The 25,805-nt window shown below is 37.7% G+C and overlaps 1 protein-coding gene across 7 annotated transcripts in view; it reads left to right on the top strand.

Moving 5' to 3' along the window:
- FRMPD4 (FERM and PDZ domain containing 4) overlaps positions 1-24,579 on the top strand; it is a 311,895-nt gene extending 287,316 nt beyond the window's left edge. For 5 of the 7 annotated variants that reach the window (XM_083802665.1, XM_083802667.1, XM_083802666.1 and 2 more), the window contains 12 exons: positions 792-896; positions 2,090-2,197; positions 5,324-5,455; positions 7,609-7,728; positions 8,466-8,602; positions 9,730-9,856; positions 13,421-13,510; positions 14,088-14,270; positions 17,601-17,739; positions 18,327-19,388; positions 19,708-20,979; positions 22,225-24,579. In XM_083802665.1, coding sequence (XP_083658791.1) covers positions 792-896; positions 2,090-2,197; positions 5,324-5,455; positions 7,609-7,728; positions 8,466-8,602; positions 9,730-9,856; positions 13,421-13,510; positions 14,088-14,270; positions 17,601-17,739; positions 18,327-19,388; positions 19,708-20,979; positions 22,225-23,570 — 4,821 coding nt within the window. In that variant the 3' untranslated portion in view covers positions 23,571-24,579. Of the gene's footprint in view, positions 1-791; positions 897-2,089; positions 2,198-5,323; positions 5,456-7,608; positions 7,729-8,465; positions 8,603-9,729; positions 9,857-13,420; positions 13,511-14,087; positions 14,271-17,600; positions 17,740-18,326; positions 19,389-19,707; positions 20,980-22,219 lie in introns of all 7 variants that reach the window. The other 2 variants (XM_083802663.1, XM_083802669.1) reach the window with 2 other exon arrangements.
- Positions 24,580-25,805: the final 1,226 nt, after the last annotated feature.

Genomic DNA, 25,805 nt, shown 5'->3' with positions numbered 1-25,805 from the left:
AATAGGAAGTTATTCCAGGATCATCACCAATAATGCCTGCACTAGTTTTTCATAGTTAGTATTGAGTTAGTATTTCCAGTATCCAGAACTAATAAGGCCACTCCTCAGAAGTTCAGAAAAAGATTTTGAAATACCTAGTTCATATCTTACTGAAACAAATACACCAAAACCTGGTGCCAAGGAACCCAGTGATTTTCAGCCAAGCTAGAATTTCTTCCGTTGCCCATTATGATGGTAATGGAGTTGGGCAATGCCAGAAGGCCTGTATTCATAACTGACCTGAGAATAAAACTGCTTTGATTCTATTGCTGAAAACAAAAATCCTTTTTACTGTAAATATACAAAAAATGGCTCTGCTAGCCCAGTTGTTAGTCAAACTCCTCCATGCGGAGAGGTTTTTTTTTCCAAGGGCTGAACACTTGGATCTCAGGTGATTCCAATGTAGTAAATTAAAGTCAGGTCAAAGAAGAAAGTTAGTTTGGTTCACAGCAATCATCATGAGAGCACTACACGGAATTTGAATGTGCACTGAGAGCCCTTCTCATCTCTCCAGTCTGACTGTGGGATAACTTTCAGAACATGAAGTATATCACGGACTCCTTGTATGTATGTACATATGTATTATCTCGAGAAGCATTACGGTTCAACTGCATTTCCATTCTTCAGTGAACAGTCTGCAAAGTGTTGCTGTATGCATGGAGTTCCCAATGTATCAAAAATGTGAAAAAATGAAAAAGATAGGTTTTAACTTGAAAGTGTGTGATATATTTTGTCATCATTTTCCCTTCCAGTCTCCTAAATCAGCTTTTATTAGTGCTGCAAAAAAGGCAAGATTGAAGTCCAATCCTGTCAAAGTGCGCTTCTCAGAAGAAGTAATAATCAATGGCCAGGTGTCGGTGAGTGTTCAACTATTTATGTTCAGGAAGGACTGAGCATTTCATCCAAACGTATGCCACAAGGCTGGAAAGTGGTAGGAACATGGTAGGAACAGGAGTGAAAGGCTTGTGGAGGGAATAGTTTTTCTGTTTCTGAAGTTTCAGGGAGGTCTGTTTTCAAAGTCCATGGTGCCCATAATATTGTGAAAAAAATATCCCTTCTTAAAATAAAATTAAAATGATAGTGAAGGCATTTCGTGGTGATGGCACATATATGTCTTTCTTTATAGTCCTTATAATGCTTGCTTTTCTTTGTTTTTTGTTTTTTTCCCAGGGCAATTTTATAACAGGAAAACCATAAACTCAAGGAAAGTAGCATGTCAGGAAAACACATTAACACTATTCAGGAAAACAGATCAACACTACCTTACAGACCTCTTTAAAATTTGTTTTACCTACCTGAACTTGTTTCCGGCCCTCAGGCAGTCAGCCTCCCTTTGAGAGGCACTGAACTCCTCCCCAGACATGAACTCCTGGCTCATTTTCATAATTTAACTGAACATCATTCCCCACTGATGTCTTTATCCAACTCTCTTCCAAACTGAAAATGATACTGCATTTTTTCAAAAGCAGTTTTTACTTAAAAAAAAAGAAAAAAAAGCCTTTTCCGTTCCTTTTTCCTGTTTATTTTACTATCCTTCTTATGAGTTGTCATGATTAAGTAGCAGTATTATATGTTACTCTTCTTAAATGATGACAGGTATAGCCACTTACAACATCTATAAAGAGAATGCAAAACATCTTTTTTTTATAATTTTTTCTAATGAATCTGCAGTTCCTGTTTTGTAAAGGCACTAAATAGCTCACTGTGTTCAGAGAAACAGTAACGTATTTTTCTGTTTTGTTGAAAATATTTCGACATCAGAGGTAGCATTTATTGTCAGAGAAACAGTACTTAGGAAAAGATAATATTCCAAGTCAGGCATAAAATGTAAGTGAACAATTATTTTTTTCCAGGAATGAGACCTATAAAGTACAGCTGTAACAAGTATGACTACACACTTGCAGGACATTGCTAATTCTGCTATTAGTTTAAGCCAATAAACTCATCTTCAGTTGTTACCTTTACATCTGAATTATGTCCTTTTTTATAGAACAGCAGTTTGATTTCCTTTCTTACGTGTTGTAATATGATTCACTAATTTGCTTGGCAGGAAACAGTTAAGGACAATTCACTTCTTTTCATGCCAAATGTTCTGAAGGTGTATCTGGAAAATGGACAAACCAAATCTTTCCGTTTTGACTGCAGCACTTCAATAAAGGTAGGTTAGATGTACCTTGGCATGCAATGCCAAGAACGCTGCTTAAACAAGACCTTCAGTAATTATAATTTACTTTGAATGCTTTAAGAACAAAATTGCTGGTGTATTTAATTGGGGCTGGATTAAGAAATAATGAGGTTTTGGTCCATTTTTCTACTGTTAAAAATGTGTTGCATTGTCAGTGAAGAAAAAGTAGAAGTGATCATTTTAATGTGACTAGAACCCAATTAAAATTACATGGTCCCACAGTTTTGATACACTGCCAAAAAGGAGTATGATTTGTCAGCAAAAGTCAGATTAAGATGTTGGTTGCTAATTGAATATCATCTAGCTTGTCATCCAGTGAACTTGGGATGGGATTTTGTAGGGTTATGTTGGTGATATACTGCTCGTCTCAGTGTAATGTCCTCTATACTTTCCATAACACTTTTCATACAGAGAAAGAAAGTGGTGAAGCCCTTGCATGCAATCAAGGCTGCTGGGGAGTGTCTGTGACACTCTTTCATGTAGGTTCCTAAACCAGTCATCGCTCTCTGTGAGTGCCTTGGAGTAGCGTAGTAAGCAGCAAGATTAGCACTGTTGGGCATGATACTGTTCTCTCAAGAATTTTGTTTGGGTGAGCTAGTTTTAACCCAGATCGGTTACCAAATCTAGGTCACTGCATGGTAGCGTGCATCTTGTGAGACTGAGACAAGGGAGATGTTTGGGTGGGAATGAGCAGCAAAGGCTGGGAATGAAATTTTCAGCTGCAGTGCCAACTTTTTCTGGCTTTTAAGGATTATAAAGCTATGCACGTTTGAGGAAAGGCCGCTTTTCTTCTCACTGTGATTGATTAAACAGTATGCCTAATCAATTGGAACTGCAAGGAAAGCAATTTACTAAGGTCAACACAGGAACATTTATTCCGGTCAGCAGGTGAAAGGGCAAAATGGATATTGAGGTTACATGTAAGAGTGGGCTGCAAGTTTGTTTATAGTTCATGTCTATCCCTAAGGTGTAGTTGAAATCCAAGGAATGGATAACAGCCTCCACTGTACAGCTGTGAGATACTGACATTCTTCAGCCCATTTCAGAATTTGGTTGGGTGAAGAATTAGGAGACATGCTTCATGTAGATACTGAGGTTTCTGTACCTTCTAAGGCCCACAAGCCTACTTTCCAGTATTTTATTCTATGAGCATAAAACCAACCAACCTGTTCCAGGATATTTTGCCTCTGAAGAACAGTCTTTGGCCATCACATTACATGGGTTTTTGGTAGTTCTGTCATGGCTGTGTCACGTACTGCAAGACCACATACCTAACCTGCACTCATTTGCAAAGATACCCGCATGGGCTCAGCAATTAGCTGTAATGATGTTGTGAGCCTACTTTGACCTTAGTCATTCTGCCTGTTTGTAGGAATAATTTTCTTTTCATTTAATTCAGGCAATTATATCTTCCATAACCTGTACAGCTATATATTACACGTTCTTGCAAGAATGTGTGTGCATATTGCTAATTATGGATGGGTGGTTGTGGGTTCTGCTGCTTTTCTTAAATTGAGGTGAAGGAGACATGCCCCACTTGAGTAAAGGCAAACACATTTTTTCCTGCCCCTAGTAGTCCAGTAACTCACCACTTAACAATGCAGGTTCAACTGGTGGCTCACCAGCAGTCCTCACTTTCCTTATTGCTGGCAGGCAACACCTGGGCTGATTCTAGGTTATAAGATAAGACTAGACAGGTTAGCAAAAAATCAGTCTGGTAATTCAGTGCCTATGTGCTTTAGCATCATATTTTAAAGACAGCTTGCAGCAGACAGTGCCATTATAGTGCCTTATTACCTGCTTTTACAATATTACTTTCAATATTATGTTTCTTCCTGTTACTGTTATGTCCCTTGTCTTTGAGCATAGTTTAGGAGTGTAAATAAAAGTAGATTTAATGTATAAGCAATAAATTCCCCATTAGTCAAAACAATGTAATATTAACCTCCATTATTTGGAGTGGTTGCTTGCAATGCATTAATACTGTCTTTTATTCTTTACAGCATACAGAATTGGCCCCATCCTCCTACATACATTTTTCATCCTTCCACCAATTTGGTGTTGATTTTCCATAAACACACTGTAATTGATCAATTAATCTTCCTAAATTATGTTAAAACACTTGGATTACAATTCATCATGATCTCCTTAGTGAGTCCTATCCATCTGGATGCTTATGTATATCTAAAAATCTTGTAAATGAATAAAAATGCTTTAATCTTTTCACAAAGATAATGTGAAACTATTTTTAAGTGATGGGTTATTGTATATTTCTTTTTGTTACTACAGTCAGTAAAGCAAGAAATACCTTGCCAGAAGATAATACTAGGTATATTTATAAAGCATTATATGAAAGTAAAGTACAGATTGGTTGAATGTTTTTTTGAGATTTGTTTAGTTGTTATTTTAGAAACAGTTGTTCTCAAGCTGATTACCCTTAGACATAAACCAATGTGAAAAAATATTTTTAAAATCTTTAGAAATGGGTTTTATACTATAAATGTAAAGGATCCCCAAATTTAGAGCTGCTGCTTGGCACAGGTATCATCATTGTTGACTTTCCTCTTAGTGTTTTAAACTCAAGTATGTTCATTAAACACAAGTATCTATAAGTGAACTTCAAAGAAAAAAAAATGGCCATTCATTTAATTTTTATGTTGAACTTAAAATTCTTTTTGTATCTTTGGTGGACCTGACCCAAAAATAAGTAAAGAGAAGAGTAGCAAGACCCTCTCTCATTTTCGCATGGAAGGGTTTTATTTGCAGAGAGACTGAGAGAGATAATTTAAGGGCCACACAAGTATAATTTGCATGCTAAGCTGCATAGAAAGATATCCATTCACAGTACGTATGTATTTTTCACATGCATGTCTGATACCATCTCAGAGATGTTTGAATATAAAGGCACTGATTTTTCCCATGTGAATGTGTGTGTTGTCCTGTATACTTTTACAGAACATGCATGAAACACAACCATCCTCCCCTTTAACCACTGGGCTTCCACCCTGCGCTGTGCACGTGCAGCATGCGTGGCAGCGAAGAACTCGGTCCCAAGCTTTCATAAATTAAAGCACATTTTATAAATCCTTTGTTAATTAGGATGTCATCTTAACACTGCAAGAAAAGCTTTCCATCAAATGTATTGAACACTTTTCACTGATGCTGGAGCAGAGGGTTGAAGGATCTGGAACAAAACTCCTTTTGCTACATGAACAGGAGACTCTAACTCAGGTTTGTGTAATTATATGTGAAAACAAATATTAATGAGACTGGTTAATCAGTAAATTGTCCATCCTTCTAATTAGTCAAGTGAATTAACTGCAAGATTTATAGTTTGATACAGTCTGTCAAATAGTAGCAGTATTTAGATGTGGTTGTAAAAATCAAGTTCTCACAGAATAATTGTTCTTCTGTTGGACAGACATCACATTTTATTGCTTCACTGGGCCATTAAGAAGTATTTTAAAGTTCATTATAAATCAGACTTAAAGCTAGAAAATATTTATCAAATCCATTTTTCATATCATACGTGGTGCAGTTAATGAATGTTCTCAACAGCTGGGAAATCCATCGTAACAGTTCAGAGAATTTTTTTTTGACAGTCTGTCAAAATTCCTTTTAAAAATACATTTTGATTTTTGATTCCCATCTGATTATACAGATCTGTATCTGGATAACAGGAAATGATACTCTTTCTGATGAAGCCAAGTTTGGCTTGTTTATGCAGTGATACATTATCTCACTTCTATGATGATGACTTGTGACCCAGAAAATGCTGTTAGGACTTTCTTTGTTAGATCAGGGAGGCAAATCAGGCTGCTGACAAGCCAGTTCTGACTAGAGGTGAGTTTGTTTCACAATTCCCAGCAGACAACCCTGATTTTAGGTGCTTATCCTTTTTGCCAAGCTGTTTAGCCAGAAATTTTCCATGCTATTTCTGTGTTTCAGGAGAATATTTGTGGTTTTGTGGTGTTTTTTCTTTTTTTTTTTTTTTTTTACATTTTACCTAAATTTTCAAAGAAGTATAAATATATTTTTAAATGAGAAGGGGAACAGTAATTTAATACAAATGCCAGAATTCCCTTGCTCATGTAACTCAAGTCTGAGTAGTGATATGAAGGAAATAAGTTTACTCAATAGCGGTCTTTCTAGTATTTTCCAACTTTTAAGCATTTGACTTTGCCATGTTAATGTTCCTATTGCATGGGTGCAAGCTTCCCAATGAATGCACAATATCCAGGAATATTCAGTGCTGGCTCTCCTGGCCTAGCTGTCTCTCTTTGAAGTAATTGATAAAATTCCCATTGAAATCAGAGGGATCAGAACAAACCAACACAGAGAGCTTTTGAAAATCCCATCTTGAGCTTTTATTTATACATACAGAGTATGCCTAGATACTTAGGAACGGGGTCAAAGAGAATGTGAGAAAAATGTACATTCTGAAAATTGTTAGTTCAAGACAGAGACTCCACTGGAGATTTTTGTAAGTATAATCTTATCAATTCAAGATGTTGATTATAAAGTACACTAACTCTCTAATTACATTAGCCTAATTGAATAAACTACATAAACTACATTAATTTCTTCTTTGAAGTTCCTGTAAAATCAGCAATTCTTTAATTTGCTATTATAACATTGCTGCTGACCATGACTTACAATAGTTATTGGATTGTTACTCTTTCATCCAATTATTTATTCACTCTGTGTCGGTCCCTTGTGAAAATACCCAGATTACTGTGTTATGTTCTTAGCGAAGTGTTTTGCTGACCAACAAGCAAAGAAGTCTTTTTGATCTTTTAAAGTATTGGGAGAAGTCTATCTTGGTCAGAAGTCTAGGGGTAGGTGTCTTAATCCAGAACAAACCAGGAAAACTGAAAAGACACAATTTCTGGCAAATTGTCTAATTTATTGAAGCAATGAAGGGAAAGTGAGAATAATAGCTGCCAAGCTGTACTTCATCGGTATTCTCAATCAAACTAAGAAGTAAAATGTGACCTCTCCCCAGAAGCCTTACCACCCTTCTAGCTTATAAGTCTTTTGGTCCTGCGGAAGTACAACTCACTTTGTATTCACTTGAATGGTTTCCATTAAGGTCTGTTTTTTCTGTCCTTTCTCTCTGGGTTTGAATGAATGAATTCCTCTGCTTTGAGAATGAGTTATATTGGGCAGTCATGCCTATGTAAGTCTAGAATTCTTTCCAGAAGACTATATATATGATGTTCTTATGTGCAATATGTACTAAGGAGCCCACAGAAAAGCACTTTGTTAGAAAGAATTACTTCCCTTGTTACCATGCGTCTCTGGAGCAGGATCAATGCCTGAGACAACGGACTCTTGCACAAACAGGATTGCTATGCTCTGATATAATTATTGCACTATCCTAGGTGACCCAGAGACCAAGCTCACATAAGATGAGATGTCTTTTCAGGATTAGCTTTGTCCCAAAGGATCCCATTGATCTTTTAAGAAGAGATCCAGTTGCGTTTGAATATCTCTATGTACAGGTAAGTGAAAGCATGGCCATTGTTAGCAAAACGGAGAATAAAAAGCTGGTTGCATTCAGTATATACACAGATAGAAAAGTATGGCCACAGTAAGTCCTGGGTTTTATTTCTGCTGCATAAAGCCAGTGCACTTGGGGAATGTGCAAATCTTCATCATCTGCAAAGTTCCCTTCCTTCGTAAGTCCTGCCAAATAGTGAGGCTTTGATGCCTTTCCAAAATATATTTGGCTTTACAAAACAGTGAAGCCAAAATAATGGTTTATACTTAATTCTGGTACTATAATATCAGGCAGAAATGATGTCTGTAAAGGGACTTCCAGTAAAATGGATGAGAAAACTGGTGTGAGAACAATGTGATTCTCCTCCCGGGCATCCCACCAGGCAGAGTTCTGCTGTCCTGAGTCCAGATAGCCTAGTACCCTCCCAACACTCATGAAAGGGGATTACTGTTTTCCTCGGAAAGGATGAAGGGAGAGAGAGCTTAGATCAAAATGTTCATGGCTTCTGCTCTTTGGCAGAAGTCCTTGTGTTCTCCAGAAGTACCCATATCCTGGTGAGCATCTGACATCTCTGAGAGCAGCAGTTCTACTTTCAACATGGTCCTGTTTCTGGGTTCAGGGTTACTCTTCACACAATGGTCATTAAATATATATATATATATATATATATATATATATATATAAAATTTTAATACAAGATTTTTGAACTTGAAACTCCCTCTACTGGTTCTTTGGCAGAGCTGTAATGATGTGGTTCAGGAAAGATTTGGACCAGAACTGAAATACGACATTGCCCTGCGGTTGGCTGCACTACAGATGTATATTGCAACTGTGACCACCAAGCAAACTCAGAAAATCTCCCTCAAATACATAGAGTAAGTTGAGGATTCAGTGTGTTCTTTAAAAGTGAAAGACTTGGATAAGCTTATAGATTCTTTAAGGTCAGTTCTTTAATATGCCTATATGTGTGCACCAGTTTTAGTTTCATTATTTGTGACTTGAAATTTATTCAGGTGAGCTAAGAGCTTTAAGTATGGACAATACATTTACGTTTTGGTCATGTGTTTAGGCATGTGAAATAGGCTATAAATGTAAATAAGATTAATTCTCTTGCTTTCAATGGTCAGATCTAAGTCTATATATCCTAAATCCTAGGGTTTTAGTAGAGATGATTGTAATAAGATTCAGTTGATTTCTTGGTTCAGAATACCATAGGGTCTAAGATTCCTTCTAAAAGATTTCTTAGATACAGAAGAATCTAGTAAGCACCTGTTTTATATTGTCCTTATGATTTTCTAGGAGAGGTTACACAACATATATATGTAACTGCAAGGAAAATTAAAAATCCAAAATGCAGCAATGTGTATATCTGCTAGGATAAAAAAAAAAAAAAGCGCAAAAACAAACAAACAAAAAAAACAGCTTTTTCTATGTTGTTATATTTTATCCTAATCAACAAGAAAAAATATTACGAGCAAAGAGTCAGTCTTCTGTCAAAAAGTGTGCATCAAGAAGAAAAGTACTTTGGGTAAAAGGAGGGGAACAGGTTGTCAGGTTGGCAAAGTTACAAAGACAATCATTGGCTGGTTTGCATGTCCTAAAAAAATTTAGGAAATAAAATTTAATCTGATATATGTTGTTAAATCTTCTGCAAATTTAATTCTATATTGGTGCTTGCCTGTGTAATTAGGTGGGGATTAACAAGCCTAAATTTTAAACATACACACTTTAAACTTCTTTGCTGTGTAGTATGTTGGAAGAGATAGAAGAAATGATTGAGTATAGTTTTAAAGCATCTTCATAAGTTTGAATATAGTTCGAATATAGAAAATAGTTCTTCATATAGTTCGAATATACAAAATGATGCGTTATTGCAAAACTCTGGACTTTATCAACTTTTTCTTTGTTTGTATGAGTTCATTCACTTGACATCATAGTCACCAGTCTTTAGATAAATAATCGTCACAGGAATGTGAAATTAAATATATGCCTTTTCTTGCAGAAAAGAATGGGGATTAGAGACTTTTCTTCCATCTGCTGTGCTGCAAAGCATGAAAGAAAAGAACATAAAGAAAGCACTTTCGCACCTTGTCAAAGCAAATCAAAACGTAGTTCCTCCGGGTAAAAAGGTATTACATTTGCATCTTAATAGAAAATATGTTTTAAAGAACAGAAAGGGTGGCATGCATGGGAAACATTTTAAATTAATTCTTTGGAGAAATACCTAGCCATTATATTTTCAGAGAATATAGACAATTTAACTTCTGGTGATCAGTACAACATAGCCAAGAACAATTAAAATAATTAATTATATCCCAACTAAACTATCTTCTTAACTTGTGAATGCCAGAAAGGTGGTTATTAGCATTTCAGGTATTATAAAGACACATATTTTTTAATTCATTTAGCGCTTCATATTAATGGCAGACTTGTTAGAAAGTTATTGTTTCCTCTCTTATGCTCTGGTCTGAACTATATTAACCTATGGGCCTGATGTAAATGCTGTTTTTCAGGATTGTTTTCCATTAAGCTGTACATAGAGACATTTCCCTGTCCAAGGCCTAATTGGATAGATAATGTTCCTTATAGTAACTGCTCCTCCTTGCTATTGTAAAATGCTTTTCTTAGCACTAAGCTTTCAGTTCAGATGGAAAGAAATGTAGAAGACAATGTCCCTGAGAAATGCACACAGCATTGTTGCATGCATACAGCTGTGTCTGGTTTTAGACACCATAATGAGTGTTCTTTTTTTTATGTAAATTATCTAGCCTCTCTTTGTAGTCAACAGAGAGAAACAGGCACTTCTAGGGAACAATTCATCCCATCCCATATTAGATGCCAAAAATAGGTCAGATGACTTGTCCTAGAAATGCCTGTTTCTCTCCATTGACAGTGAACAGAACCTAAGAGTGAGTAGTTGAGACATAAAATTAGCTGAATCTTGGTTCATGACACTTTTTTTTCCGAATGGGAAAAGCCCAGAACTAAGGTGCCCGAGCTAAGGTTCATTGGGATCAGCAAAAATCCTGCTTGGAGGAGGTGAGTTTCAGGTCATGTCATGATTGTGAATGTAGATCTGTGTGTTTGACCCAGAATGCTCAGGGAGAGGGGACACCTTTTTGACTGAAGTACTGCTTGTCTCCAGCAGTGCTGAAGCTAAACCTGAATAATGCCAATTACTTACTACTTATCATAGTAGTGTAACTTTGGTTTTATTTTGGAAGCTATCACTGCTGAAGGAATCACAGGTGATGGCAGGGGCATTCAGTATTGATTCTTGGTTAGAACAGAGGTTGCAACAATGCCTTTCCGCAGCAGACTTTGTTAAGGTGACATGCTCAGTGGATGAGGGAAAGGATGTGGATGTGATCTACCTGTACTTCAGTAAGGTTTTTGACACTGTTTCCCACAGCATTCTCCTGCAGAAACTGGCTGCTCATGGCTTGGAAAGGTGTACACTTTGTTAGGTTAAAAACGGGCTGGGTGGCAGGGTCCAAAGAGTTGTGGTGAATGGAGTTAAATCCAGCTGGAGGCCAGTCACTAGTGGTGTCCCCCAGGGTTCAGTACTGGGGACAGTTCTCTTCAATATTTTCATCAATGATCTTGACAAGGGTATTGAGTGCGCCCTCAGTAAGTTTGCAGATGACACCAAGTTAGGTGCAAGTGTTGATGTTCTTGAGGGTAGTAAGGCTCTGCAGAGGGATCTGGATAGGCTGGACTGATGGGCCAAGGTCAACTCTATGAAGTTAACAAGGCTAAGTACCAGGTCCTCCACTTGGGGCACAAAAACCCGAATTAGCGCTACAGACTCGGGGAGGAGTGGCTGGAAGGCTGCCCGGCAGAAAGAGACTTGGGGGTATCAGTCAATATCTGTCTGGTTATGAGCCAACCGGGTGCTCAGGTGGCCAAGAAGGCCAACAGGATCCTGGCTTGTATCAGAAATTGTGTGGCCAGCAGAAGTAGGGAAGTGCCTGTCCCTCTCTACTCAGCTCTGGTGAGGCTGCACGTCAACTACTGTGTTCAGTTTTGGGCCCCTTACTACAAGAAGGACATCTAGGTGCTGGAGCATGTCCGAAGAAGGGCAATGAAGCTGGTGAAGGGTCTAGAGAACAAGTCTTACAAGGAGTGTCTGAGGGAGCTGGGGTTGTTTAGCTTGGAGAAAAGAAGGCTCGGGGAGACCTTATCATGCTCTACAATTACCTTAAAAGAGGCTATAGTGAGATGACGATTGGTCTCTTCTCCCAAGCACCAAGTGATAAGAGGAAATGGCCTTGCGTTGCAACAGGGGAGGTTTAGGTTGGTTATTAGGACAAATATCTTCACTGAAAGGGTTGTGAAATATTGGAACAGGTTTCCCAGGGGAGTAGTTGAGTCATCTCTGGAGGTCTTCAAAAAACGTGTAGATGTAGAGCTTAGGGATATTGTTTAATGGTGTACTTGGCAGTGCTAGGTTAAAGGTTGGACTATACAATGTTAGAGGTCTTTTCCAACCTAAATGATTCTGTGATTCCATGATTTTTGCTTTATTCTTTGTGATTTGAGCTTTGGAAACTCATTGCGTGCCCGCCTGCTTTTTTACCAGGCAGTCATCAGAAACAAAGCATCAGAGCTCATCGTCACCTTCTGTCTCACCTGTAGGTACTAAGCCAGGACAAGCCTCTGGAGCTTGTATCCCTTCCTGTGAAGGGAAGACTGTCACTCTTAGGATCCTTCCTTTTTTATAAGTCCTGTGTATTTCTGTATCCAACTTAACACCTACTTAAAGGAAGGGGACTTCATTCCCTCTTGGCTTTCTGCTTTGGATTCATTTCCTCCTTAGAGTCTAGGAAAATGTTAGTTTAGGGGCTCTTAAAATGCTGTTTAAGATCAAGTAAGTTTTTGAACTAGAAATCTAGTGGCTGAAGAGAGAATAGTAAATGAGATGAGCTCGATAAAGTCCACACTCAAAGATTTACACAAGGGAGGTGTAAGTTCTGGCTTCAGATTGTTTGGGTGAAATGAACTGTTTCTTGGTTCCATTCAATCTCATAAAATATGTCCAAGCTTGATGTTTTTAAGTAGGTATTTTAAGGTAGGGGAAAAAAGAGATAAATTATGGATTGGGTTGCATGATAGAATCGTATGTATTTATGTACTGTATTTGGCTTCCAGATTTATTCCCTACTAAATATAGTAGAGGAATTTTATTTTTAAAAATAGGAATTGCAGTAATGAGGCAGAATAATATGCCATATGCTGCAAGTACCTTGCAAAATGTAAAGCACATAGCTGACAAAATGAAATTCTTTGTTCTCTTTCTCTGTATTGGTCCATAAATGTTTAAGAACTGATGGTGATTATGAATTGAAAGCTGTTGACTATCCTTGAAATCCCTCAATGAACAGATGTCTAATTTGAGTAGTTTAACATTTTCCCTTCATTGGAGCAGTTACAATGTTCTTGCAGTGCCCTGATATAGCCCATACCCAAATTCTCAGTGCATTTGACTAAACAAGCACAATCTGAATTTTAAGAATGAAACTGTTTCTCCTCATCTGAAAGTCAAGCATTTGATGATTTGGTTTCAGACTCTGATGAGCTCTTATTGCTGTCCATTTTCTTTACACCACATGAATACCTTTTATTTTTTTAAATAAAATTAGTAACGTGTTGATTTCTACCACTATATCTTACCCCTGTTTCTCTTTCTTCAGCTATCTGCTCTGCAAGCCAAGGTGCACTATCTAAAGTTCCTCAGTGATCTGCGGTTGTATGGAGGGCGTGTTTTCAAGGCAACACTAGTGGTAATAATTCTCTTGAAAAAGTTTCTCTCTTTTCTTGATGGTTTTATCCAAGTGTCTCTTTGCAAAAACTGGACCGTAACATTTTCTTTAGAAGTTTAAGTTCTATTCATACACTTAAAAAAAAATACTTGTTAAATTGAACCAAATCACTTTTAGTTTCTTTTCATCTTGAAAATAACATTCCTAGTGTAATTTGAATACTTACTGGGGGTTTGGAGATAGGTAGCATCTATTTGGCAAATAGTGCCATCCAATTAACTGAAGAATACTTAAATTATTACTCTGGAAAACTCTTGATGAAAAATACTTTCTTTTAAAGGAAACATCCATCCATCCATCTGTCCACCCACCTATCCATCTAAAAACTGCAGTACAGCCAATATCCATGATCAAATTCCTTTACTTTTTGTAATTAATTATCGAACTAGTATGCTCTTCTATATTTCACCTTCTCAGAAAAATGTGATAATCTTTAATCACACAGATGAAGCTTCATGGAGATGAAAGAAGGCAGTGACTGTGCAGTGTTTCTCATGGGTTTTACTTTTTTTTTTTTCTTCCCCTTTTTATGCTAAAGCAGGGAGAAAAGCGTTCAGAAGTGACATTGTTAGTAGGGCCACGGTATGGCATCAGTCATGTGATAAACACCAAAACAAACCTGGTGGCTCTCCTGGCAGACTTCAGCCATGTGAACAGGATCGAGATGTTTACAGAAGATGAAAGCAGTGTTAGAGTTGAGCTGCATGTCTTAGATGTAAAAGTAAGTTTTTTGTTGATCTGCAATGATGCAATGTCTTTAAATAATGTTTTTGCCTTTTTATTTAAATATTTGGTCAAACTGTGCTAATTGTTCCAAATGTTTTCATGACAATGATATGTTGTTGGAAGTGCATTTTTAGCTCTGGCAATTTGCTTTGTTGTTGTGTCCCTTGATTTCCATGGTGAGAAGAGGTTGATGATGAAATTGGCCTTCTTTTGAAGTTCCTTGAGCTCCTATAAGCCACTTTTGGTGTAATAGACAATGTTATTACTGTTAGAGAATTGCCAGTTCTATCAGATCAGTGTCTCAAGTAGCCCAGTGTTTTATCCGCAAAGGACACTGCAAGTAACCATATAGTTCTTACTAGTGAAATAACCGGTTAAAAGGCTTTTTTTTTTTTCTTAGGCCTTATAATTCCAGTTAAGTTTCTTGTCCCATATTATGTATTATTGTATGCTCTTCTTCTACCTATAGTAATTTAATTTCTCTTTTATCCTGCTTAACACTTTGCATCTGTGGCATCTGGGGGGCAGTGAATGGAGTTTTATACATTATATTATCCTGGTTCTTCTTGGTGTGCTTCCTATCAGATTTTAAAGTGAAAGGCTTCAGAGACTGTCTAGGACATCAATCAGGACAATCAGAGATTAAAGGAAGAGTTCTCCTTATACTTGAAACTTAAATATACTTTAAAATAAATGGAGCCTAACAGTTCTTGTTGCTTACACAGATGTACATTAAAAAATAAATAAACAACAACAAAACATACACAAGGGATATTTTACTAAACTTTTGCTTTGAATGCTTTAGGCTTATTGACCTGAAAGTGTTTCCTTGTATTTAAGTTAATGAAAAAAAACATTGCTGTAAATTGATCTAGGTGCCCTTTGACAACAATATCACAAAAAATGTACAGGTTGATGAATACAGCATTTTAGCAATCTGAGCATCTCAGTCTACTTTACTTGTATTACTGTGCTAAACTTGTAGCCCTCTTGTGAGAAAGTTGTTATCCTCTTTTTTCTGATGGAGAAAGTAGTCCAGAAAGTAAATACTTCCCTTCTACTTGAATGTAAAATGCAGCACTGTATGCCATGATATTTTATATTGCCATGATCTTATGTTTTGTGTTATAATGCTGTTACTGCCTTACTGCAAACCATGTATATGCCTATCTTCTTGCCTTTCAACACATTCAGTCTTAAATACAGAACGCCTAACATTAAAATTACAAAGCTAGAAGGCTGTGGAATGAATTTAACAAAACAAAACAAACAAAACAACAACAACAAAAAACTTCTGTGTGGGGCACAAGTATGGACTGTCACAGTTTCTTGTGGAGATATTGGAGATGTGGGCAAACACAGGCATACCGTAAGGTAGCAGGTTCCTATATCTAGATTCTGAATATGCCAATAAGTGCCATTTTTGTAACAAATGAATGAATAAGAAGCCTGTGTTCTTCTTTTATTTTTGGTTCTTTTTGATATCTTCACAAGCATAAATCACTTGGGAGATGCAGCCAGTAAAATTTAGCTGTCACGAGACTGTTCATCAGATTAACAGTAGTTCACAGCACTGTTTTCAGCAATCTGAGACTTCTTTGGAAATTGTCCATTTCTGTCTATCATCGCAGAAAAATTTGACATCAACATGGCATTTCAATGCTATTTTTTATTTGTGACTCAAGAGAACAAAGATTAAGTACTTCATTATAGAATTAATAATTTATAATTAATTTTATATCTCTGTTTGAATCCTTTAGAAAGAAGCATGTGTTGAGTAGAACCTCATACTGAGGATGAGTATTTTATATATAGCATAAAATACTTTAAAGAAAAAAAGTGCATAGACTTTTACATGTTGCCGAAAACTGCTCATACAACAGTTTTGAGTTTGGTAGTAAGCTATGAACATAAATTATGTTTTGGCCACAATTTCTACCACAATCAGTTGCCTTCAGGTCGCAAATGTCCACATGGTTATAAGTCGCTACAAACTATGTGAATGACCGGATAGGTTGTCTATGGTGTAAATTCTATCTATGTATCATGGTAAGGACTTGGTAATTTTTTTTTCCTCTTTAGGAGTTCTAGAGGCTAGACACCTTAAAATGAATTTGAGGAGAGCAACTTTTGCTGTTATAAGCTACGGAGACATGAACAAAAGTTTTAGGCAAAGGAATTTATACAATGGGGCAAAGGAAAAGGAAATAAAAGAAAGTGTGTTTCACATGGATTTCTTACATTCAATGCTCTCTAGCCTGCAAGACAGCTTTTCAGAACTATGGCATTTTTCTGTTAAGTCTAACTGTTCTCTTTAAAGGCTTTGAGTTTGGTTTCTGTGCTGATTTCTCTTCTGAGGATCTCTCTCTGTTCTCTGTTTCTGTTTGTCTATTCATTTTTTTCATCACGTCTTTTAAGCAATGCCAGGCCACAAATACTGAAATCTTTTAAGCTCTCATTTTAATATTCCCTGCTGCTGCTGTGTAATGATAGCTTTATCCTCACCACTGTATTTTTTCAACCTGAACTTTTTCCATCCCTGTTTGCTTCCTATTTTACTTCTTTACATGAGCTTAGGGCACTTCATTTTCTGGCAAGCTGCAATGATTCCCATGCTACTGTAAGACTGCAGCACCTAATGTACCAGAGTTTTAGCCCTTGGCAGTTTCAGAGTAGCAGTAAACAGTGCTTAGGAGAAAATATATATATATATCTATGCAAGAGAAAGATGGAGCAAGAGTCTTAAAGTAATTAGCTTTTTTTCAGAAAGAGAACAAACTCAGCCCTTAAAAATGCCCAGTTGGACTTCTTATTCCAACTCTAATCTTGTAAATCACAGAATTCTTGAGGTAGAAAGGGACTTCTGGACCTCATCTGGTCCAAGCCCCCTGCCGGGCCACCTAGAGAAGGTTGCCTAGGACCACATCCAGGCAGCTTCTGAATGTCTCCAAGGAGAGAGCCTGCAACGTGTGCCAGTGATCAGTCACCCGCACAGCACAGAAGTGCTGCCTGATGTTCAGAGGGAACCTCCTGTATTTCAGTTTGTGCCCATTGCCTCTTCTGTTAGCCCTGGGCACCACTGAAAAGAGCCTGGCTTTTTCCTCCCTGCACCTTCCTTTCAGTTATTTATATATTTTAATAAGATACCCCCTGAAAATGTTTGATGTTGCCTGATGGTGGTAGTGAGGAAAATAAGTTCTCATGTATATTTTTCAGTGTGGCATTCCTGATGTAACTCCTTTTGATTCCATGTAGTAGTATTGTCAGCAGGTAAACAAATAGAGAAGTAACAGCCTTAACCAAGACTTGGTTGTATTCTTCTTAGCCTATTACTCTACTGATGGAGTCATCAGATGCAATGAATCTTGCTTGCCTAACAGCTGGGTACTATAGACTGCTGGTCGACTCAAGGCGTTCAATATTCAACATGGCGAACAAGAAAAATACAGGGAGCAGAGAAACAGGTATTCACTGCACAGTATGTTATTGATGGTCACAGGTGTAAAGCAGAAGCCAGCTTAAGCCCCAGTGCATCTCCAGATAAATACAAGGCTATGCCAAATGAGATTTTATTGCTGGCTTAGACTTGGCTCTACAGTATACCAATTCAGCTTTGTTATGTTCTAATATTCAGCCTTTGATAGCTTGAATTTCTTTCATAACTGTATTGAAACAGATGCATGTTCCCTATGAGTGTTATTACATTATACACATATATCTTGTATAAGAATACATATGGTGTTGTGGAAACCAGCTGGGAATTTGATTTTCTGTTACTATTTCTGGAATAGCATTTGTACCTAGCTGTGGTTTGGTTTTGCACTAAAGTACAAAAGTGTCAGTTAAACTTTAGGTCATTAAATCAACAGCTATTTAATTCAGAGCAGAGGTAAGCTTGAAAATGCTTTTCTGAAGCGTTTGATGACCCAGCTGTCCTATTCAGAGGGTTCATTGCTCAATATTAACAAGATATTGTTTAAAAAATTGCATGAACTTGTGATTATATGAATCTGTGATTTCATAATGTTTCTTTTATTTCCCTGTGTTACAGGAATTGAAAATAGAGGGAAGCATAGTCTCCTTGCTTCTGAGTGGAATTGTGTACCAAAAACTACCACTTTCCTGGCTGAAGGAGATCAAGAGACTCAAATGTCCTTTGCTGATCCTCAACAGAAGACTGTAGATGTTTCTGAAAGTCTGTTATGTCAAAAAGAGCACAGACATCTGTACATAGAAAATACCTATAATTCAGGTGGATTTGATCAGCATCTGGCCAAGCAAAGTGACCCCACTGAAGCAGAAGAAAGCAGAAATTTTAATCAGTCTTCACTGCTGTCACTCTCAGGTTTGGAATCTAGCAAGAAAGCACAGGATTCTCCCAGGGGAGCAAAAGTTTCTTTTATATTTGGAGATCACAACTTGGATGGTATCAATCCTCAGACTCTTGGCTATGAAAGGCTTTTGGATGAAAGTCCAGAAGTACTAGAAAAACAAAGAGCCATTTATATTAGTAATGCCAATGACATTAAAGGTCTGGAGTTGTCACCAGATGCTGAAAGCATTCAGTTTGCTACAAATTCTGTTTACGCAACCATAAATGATGGTAAAATATTTGGAGCTGCGGAAGGAATAGAAGAGCCTTTGCTGCATGATATTTGTTATGCAGAAAACACAGATGATGCTGAAGATGAAGATGAAGTAAGCTGTGAAGAAGACATTATGGTAGGAGAAATCGATAGGCCTGCTCTTCTCAGCCTTTCTGGTTCTAGTGATGACATTATTGATTTGACTTCACTTCCACCTCCAGAAGGTGATGATAATGAAGATGATTTCCTATTGCATACCTTAAACATGGCCATTGCTGCTCCTCCACCTGGCTTCAGGGACAGTTCAGATGAGGAAGACTCTCAGAATCAAGCAACACAGCCTAGAGACGACAAGGAGCAAGCCAGTAATCTAGGCAGTGATGATATTCCAGTGTCGCTTATCGATGCTGTCGCTACTAATACAGAGGGGAAGTGTGAAAAGGGGCTAGATGATGCTGTAGTCTCTACACTTCAAGCACTAGAAGCTTTGGCTGCTTCAGAGGAACAGCAGACGAATGACAACTCAGGTTCTTTCACCATAGTTACATTTATTCATTGAAAATCATTCCATCTCATCCATTTAGCTTTGGAAATACTCCATTTTGTGAGGGGGTTTTGTTTTTTGTTGTTTTGCTTTTTTTTGCCATCATTTTCCATACATCATATTCCATATTATGTAATGGAACTACTGTAATGTTATTAAGCTACCTGTCCCGGGAACTGTGCAATAAAGTCAGATTATTCTTACAAAAGATATTTTTGTCTCTAACACACGCCTTTGCTTGTCACTTGTCCAGGTGCTTCAGCTGCTGTCATTGATTGACTCTCATTTTTTGTGGCTTGCAGGTGTAGCTATCTTGCGAGCATATAGCCCTGAGTCATCTTCAGATTCTGGCAATGAAACAAATTCCTCTGAAATGACTGAAAGTTCTGAATTAGCTGCAGCGCAGAAACAGACAGAAAACACTGCACGCATGTTTTTGACCACAAGCGAAGGCTATCAACCCCTTGTGGAAGAGCAGACTGAATTTCCCATCGCTAAGAGTCAGGCTGGAGTGCCAGGCATGAAATCCTCTCAGCCTTTGTCTGGTCGTCAGGCTGCGGAGCTACAGTCAAAAGTTGTGCCTTCAAAGCAGATTCTTCATTCAGATAACATGGAAATGGAGCCAGAGACCATGGAAACAAAATCTGTCACTGATTATTTTAGCAAATTGCACATGGGATCCTTGGTATATTCTTGCACTAGTAAAAGGAAAACTAAGATGACAGACAGTGAAGTAAAAGCACCTTCTGATGGCAATGCTACTGTGAAAAAGCAACAGGGAACTAAAAAAGCAGAGGCTGATGAAGACCTAAAAGCTAAATTTGGAACTCTTTCAGCAAGAGACAGTCAACGCCTAAGCACTTTTAATGTGGAGAGAACTGCCTTTCGCCAAAGATGGTATGCTGCCGATGATGGGGCAGCAGATAAGCCAAGCCCAGAAACAGTGAACGGGAAGACATTTCCAAGAGTTCCTGTCCTTGGCAAAACAGAAACTGACTGTAAGGATGAAGTAGATCCTGAGGTGGATCAGGATGATACCTCAGGGCTTGGCCAAGGTGAAAACTTCTTGTCAGATATGACTCCTGTGTCTTCAGCCAAAGACCTAAATGATGCAGAAGATACCGATTTATCTGCAGATGACCATCCTTCAAAGCTTCCAGAAGCTGAGCAGAGTGTGGCTAGACTTTGTGAATATCACTTGGCTAAGCGCATGTCATCTCTGCAAAGTGAAGGCCATTTCTCACTGCAAAGCTCTCAGTGCTCTTCAGTGGATGCAGGATGCAGCACGGGCAGTAGCACATGTGCTACCCCTGTAGAATCTCCTCTTTGTACCTCTGACGTTAAGCACATTATCTCTGACCCATCAATGAAGGGCATTGCCTATATTCCAGCAGATGAAAGAGCTGCCATTCTTCCAAACCATGGAACAACATACAAAGACCTGCATCAGCAGCCAGAAGCTGTGTGTCACAGGATGACGGTGCCTGTCGTGCATTCAGCAATTAATGCTGAACCACTGTTTGGCACTTTGAGAGAAGGATGTCATCGGATCCCCAAGATAAAAGAAACTACAGGTACATCAGTAATAAAGTGTTTCTTATGTTTGTTTTTAAAGTTGCATGTTAAGGTTGAAGGCTAGGTATGAAGTTTGCATTCTCTTTACCTGAAAGCACATCATCAATCTACAGCAGGCTGTGGGATTAGACCTTAGTGTATCTATTCATTTTACTTCTTTGTGTTGAGATGTTCTTGGGAGCTGCTTACAACAATTCTTTTTTTTTTTTTTTTTTGGAAGATCTCTCATTACAGTTTAACAAAAAAAAGTCTCCTGTGTTTTAGATCTAATATTTGGGGGACACTGATGGAGAGGCCTAGGGGAGAAAGTAAACTTTGGAAGCCTCTCCGAAGTTCATAGCCATTTGAGTTCCAGGATTCTTTTTAGATCATAAGATGACTTCAGAAGGTATATTAATGATGGAGAGAAAGAAAAAAAAGTGCTTCATTTATTATATATTTTATGCTACTTTAGCAGATTGTCAAAAACATGCCAGTATGAATAAAAAGCTCTAACTGTAAAGGTGAGAAAATGTCACTATATGTTTTTACTTCACCATCTGATTGTAGGTGTTTCCTTTAAGAATAATTCACATATAGAATCATTACCACATTTTGAAGTTCCAGTTTCAAGTGACTTTGTGAACTTTCTGTTCAGAAAAATACACAGTTTTTCAGAGATAGCTTTGGAAATGCTTTCGATTGGGTTTTAAACATTTCATTCTTCCTGGGTAGCAACACACATGTCCCAGTAGTGTAAATCTGAAAGTGGAGCAGACTAGGAGAAAGAATGAGAAAAACAAACAAACAACCACATAACCAAAACAAAATTACCATGAATGCATCCTTCCATACTCTCTAGTATGTTAGCATAGTTAAAGAAGGTATTTTAATCGGAAAATATTCATCTAATTATTTAATAGTAAACATCCAATCCACATACTGGGGGGGGGGGGCATTTAGGAAGTTTTATAGATGATTTTCTATTCCTTTATTTCAACGTGTTCTGTAGTGGAACAATTTATTATTCAAAAGTTATAATTTGTTGATAGATTTTAAAAAGCATCATAGTGAAATACAAAAGACATGAGGAGCTAGCAATGTTTTTTTTTTTGTGTGTGAAATATTTTGAGGAATGGAGACCTCTGGAATATACTATGAATCCATTTGCCCTGAGTATTACAGATATATAAAAGTTTAGTCTGTGAATATTGTCAGGGTGATGCTTAATTCTTCTGTCTGCTCTTCTACTACCCCTAGTGTAGCTTTCACAGAGCCTGAAAAGGGAAGACAAGGAGGCATGCCTACAGCTTTTCCTAGACAGCCTCTAGCTGACTCCATCATGCTATCATCCATGCTATCAGAATCAAAGGTGCCAAGTCAAAATCAAGACTCTTGTGACATTCCCAAAGTAAATCAGGTTTGTGGGGCAACAGTTAGTTTACGGCCATATGACATGATAGGAGGAAGCCTCAGGATGCCGCACAACAGGAAAGTGCTGAGACGCAGCAGCAGCATCACTGGAGGATCTGCAGACATTGAGATGCTGTTTGAAAGGAAGGCAGCCGCAGCCAGCTTGAAATGTCTGGACACCACCCCAAGGGATGAATCCAAGTCAGAAGGAAGGGTGGAGCTCTCCCTGGGCAAAAAGCTGTCAAAAAGTTACTCCCAGAGTTGTGTGTATGTCAGCACTGATAGGAAGGACAGTAAGAGGTGTTCAGGCACAGGAGTCAATCAGAAGGACTCCAAGCAGTGTCGAACGTTGCCTTTGCGGAAGCTGGACACCAGCGCCTGGAGGTGTCGTGGCCCCTTTAGCTACTGTTTCCTAAGCAGAGGAAGTGATGATGATGAAGATGATGGAGATGGCCATCAGCTCTCATGTCTCTTCGAACCGCAGAACCCGTGCGAGCTCGCAGAACCAGTCAGTCAGTCTTTTTCCAGTGAAAATGAGCAGAAAGTCTTGGAGTCCCCGAAAGCTGCTGAGACCCTGCAAGGTGAGGCAGTTAATGCACATGAGAAGAGCAGTGCTGACACCCAAGGTGGCCAGATTGATGTGAATCTCAATGATGTGGCCTTTGATGCACGAATTACACGAATAAATGTGATGAAAGAGAAGACGTATGCAATGCCTGATGGATTTATTGCAGCACAAAAGGATGCCAGTGAGCTACTGTCACTGGTCCGAGCAAGTATGGGCAAGAGAGAAGATTTACATCCAGAAACATATGACCTTAAACTTTCTAAGTACAAACAACTGTTATCTATGGAATCGAGACAGTTGGGAAGTGCCTGCAGGAAAATGGCCATGGCTGATAAAAGCCCTGAGGAAATGCTTTTAGCTATGACTTCCAGCTTTCAAGTACTCTGTTGCTTAACAGAAGCCTGCATGCGTTTAGTTAAAGTCATGAACTCTGAAACACAGCAGCAGGAAATTATAGCTAAGATAGATGAGGTTGTAATAAACTACATTTGTCTTCTGAAGGCTGCAGAAGCAGTATCAGGCAAGACCTCCAGTGATCCTAGCATTAAACTCTTGGCTCGACATTCGACTACCATGGCCGCTATTGTAAGCACACTAACACGTTCTCTTAAAATGCTTTTAAACAAATAAAATACAAAAGTCACTTCATAATCTACCTTTGCAAAGCCATACATTAAAAAAAAAAAAACACTTTTATTTACTGTATGTGTATGAACTAATGTAACAAACTCAGCTCTCTCTGTATATTTTGTTATTTTATATAAAATAAGTATGAGATTAAAAAAAAAAAAAAGATAAAATACTGAACACTGACAACAGTACTGACCAGATCTGTCCTTTCATTTATACAAAAACAAAAGCCAAAAAAAGCCCTCTCCCCAAGACCGGAAAGACAAAGAAAAAAAACCCATACAGGAGCAAATTGACATTTGGCTATTTTTCATATAGTCAAATCTATGGTTGTATGAAGTGAACTTTTAAAGCCTGTTATGTCAATGAAGTCGTTTTCTGTTTCATCCAAGTTTTCACTTGGAGAATGCTCCATGTTTAGAAATGAGAAATTAAATCATAATGTATATAATACAATATTTAATGTTTTAAAATTATAATTTTTAAGCATTGAAAATAGCAAAAAGACATTTAAAATCCAAGAGACTATTATAACTTACTAGAGAATATATATATAATAAATGACTCTTTTGTTCATATTGCCTGAATTACCTGATTCTTCTTTTCTAGGAAGTTCTATATTAAAAAAAAAAAAAAGTATTAAAAATACCGACTTTAGAAGGTATCTGATGTATTGAACATTACAGTGTCGCATTTCAGACAGTGAAGGTAACTGTGGAAGACAGACTGAGGACATAGAAATCAGAGTGGTGATGTTCTCTGAAATGAGAATTCGATGCCATACTTATCAGGTCAGAACGTATAGGACGGGTCTACACATTCCTTTCCCTGGTTAATGAGAGAGAGGACCATCAGGAAATTCCTGTGCTGTTTACTGTTTCATCATATATCTATGGTGCATCTGAACAACATGAACTGCATCTATTTTGTTAAATATTTTATACTTCATATTTTATGATTCTGAATGTTTAACTGTAAATAAGTTAGAAATAAAATGAAGTTTTCAGAATACAATAAATATCTGTGAAATATTTCAAGCCCAAGACAGTTCTTCTCTGAGTGGCAACAAAGGCAATTTGTGAATAATCTGTCCCATCTGAACCTTTCTGGAAAACATTTTATAGTCTTGCACTTGAGAGGCAGCCAAAAGCTCTCAGTTTCACATGGTAAGTAGGCTTTAACACGAGCATCTGTTAAGCTTTTCAGCCACTTAGGAGCAGCAGCCCTTGTGAAAAGTGCAAAATACCATTCCCCAAACTGGAGTAGGTAATTTTCATCCTTTTTTTAATAATGTCATGTGCAGAGAGTATAACCACTGTGTTTTGAAAACTTACCCATTCAGTTGAAGCAAGTGCAAAGCTTTTTCTTCTGAACTAGAAAGACTAAACCCACAAAATTATGTTTTTACTAAGGAAATATTTTCCTGCATAGATTGATGCACTTCACTATGAAACCAAATAAAGCTTTTTTTCCTCTGACTGCAGAGAAACATCTCCAGAAACTCAGTATCAAAAGCTTAATCTGATCTGTTGTCTGTTTGAGAAAAATCTCGTTTCCTAGACCAACTTATTTAGCACGTGGATTCATTCTTGACCAGAGCTCAGAGGTTGCAGACTGAATTATTTTGGTGGTGGGTGACAACAGCCTGTCCCACATAGTGCTCAGACTCAGTGCTCTCATTCTGGCAGCTCTGAAAATGTAGCTGAGTGTACTGCTCTTTTGCTGTGGTTGCCAGAGAAATTCTTTATGTAGTTTTTGAGTATCTCATACTGGTCAAAAAAATGCTGCTTTGGTAGATATTCCTTCACTGCTTTGTGTGTTTATGTAAAAACATGTGTGTTTATGTAAAAATCACTGGTGGTTCGGAAATAGGGTTTTAAAAAGATATTTAGAGTTGTCATAACTGAATATCAACATAGAACAGAGGGATGTGACTCTTTCAGGGTTGCTAGTCCAATTGTTTTCTTCCACTCCATTTCGTAAATTGATCTAATTTTATTTCAAACTAGATTTTTGTTGTCCTTACTGTTTAAGAACTTTTCTGATTGGAAACCTGCTCATTTTGCTCCCTAAAATTAACCATGGTCTTTTTATTTTTATTTTTTTTTTTTTTTTACTTTTAACTAGTGTTTTTTTCTCTCCTTTTGAATGAATTTTCATAGGATTGTGGAGCATTTTGGGTTTTAAATGCACCTCATGAGTTCATCTAGTCCAACCCCTGCTCAATGCAGGTCT

This window comes from Anser anser (assembly GCF_964211835.1).
Source record: "Anser anser genome assembly, chromosome: 1".
Lineage (NCBI taxonomy): Eukaryota > Metazoa > Chordata > Aves > Anseriformes > Anatidae > Anser > Anser anser.
Note: the sequence above shows the minus strand (reverse complement) of the source record. Positions and strands in the feature narration are given on the sequence as shown.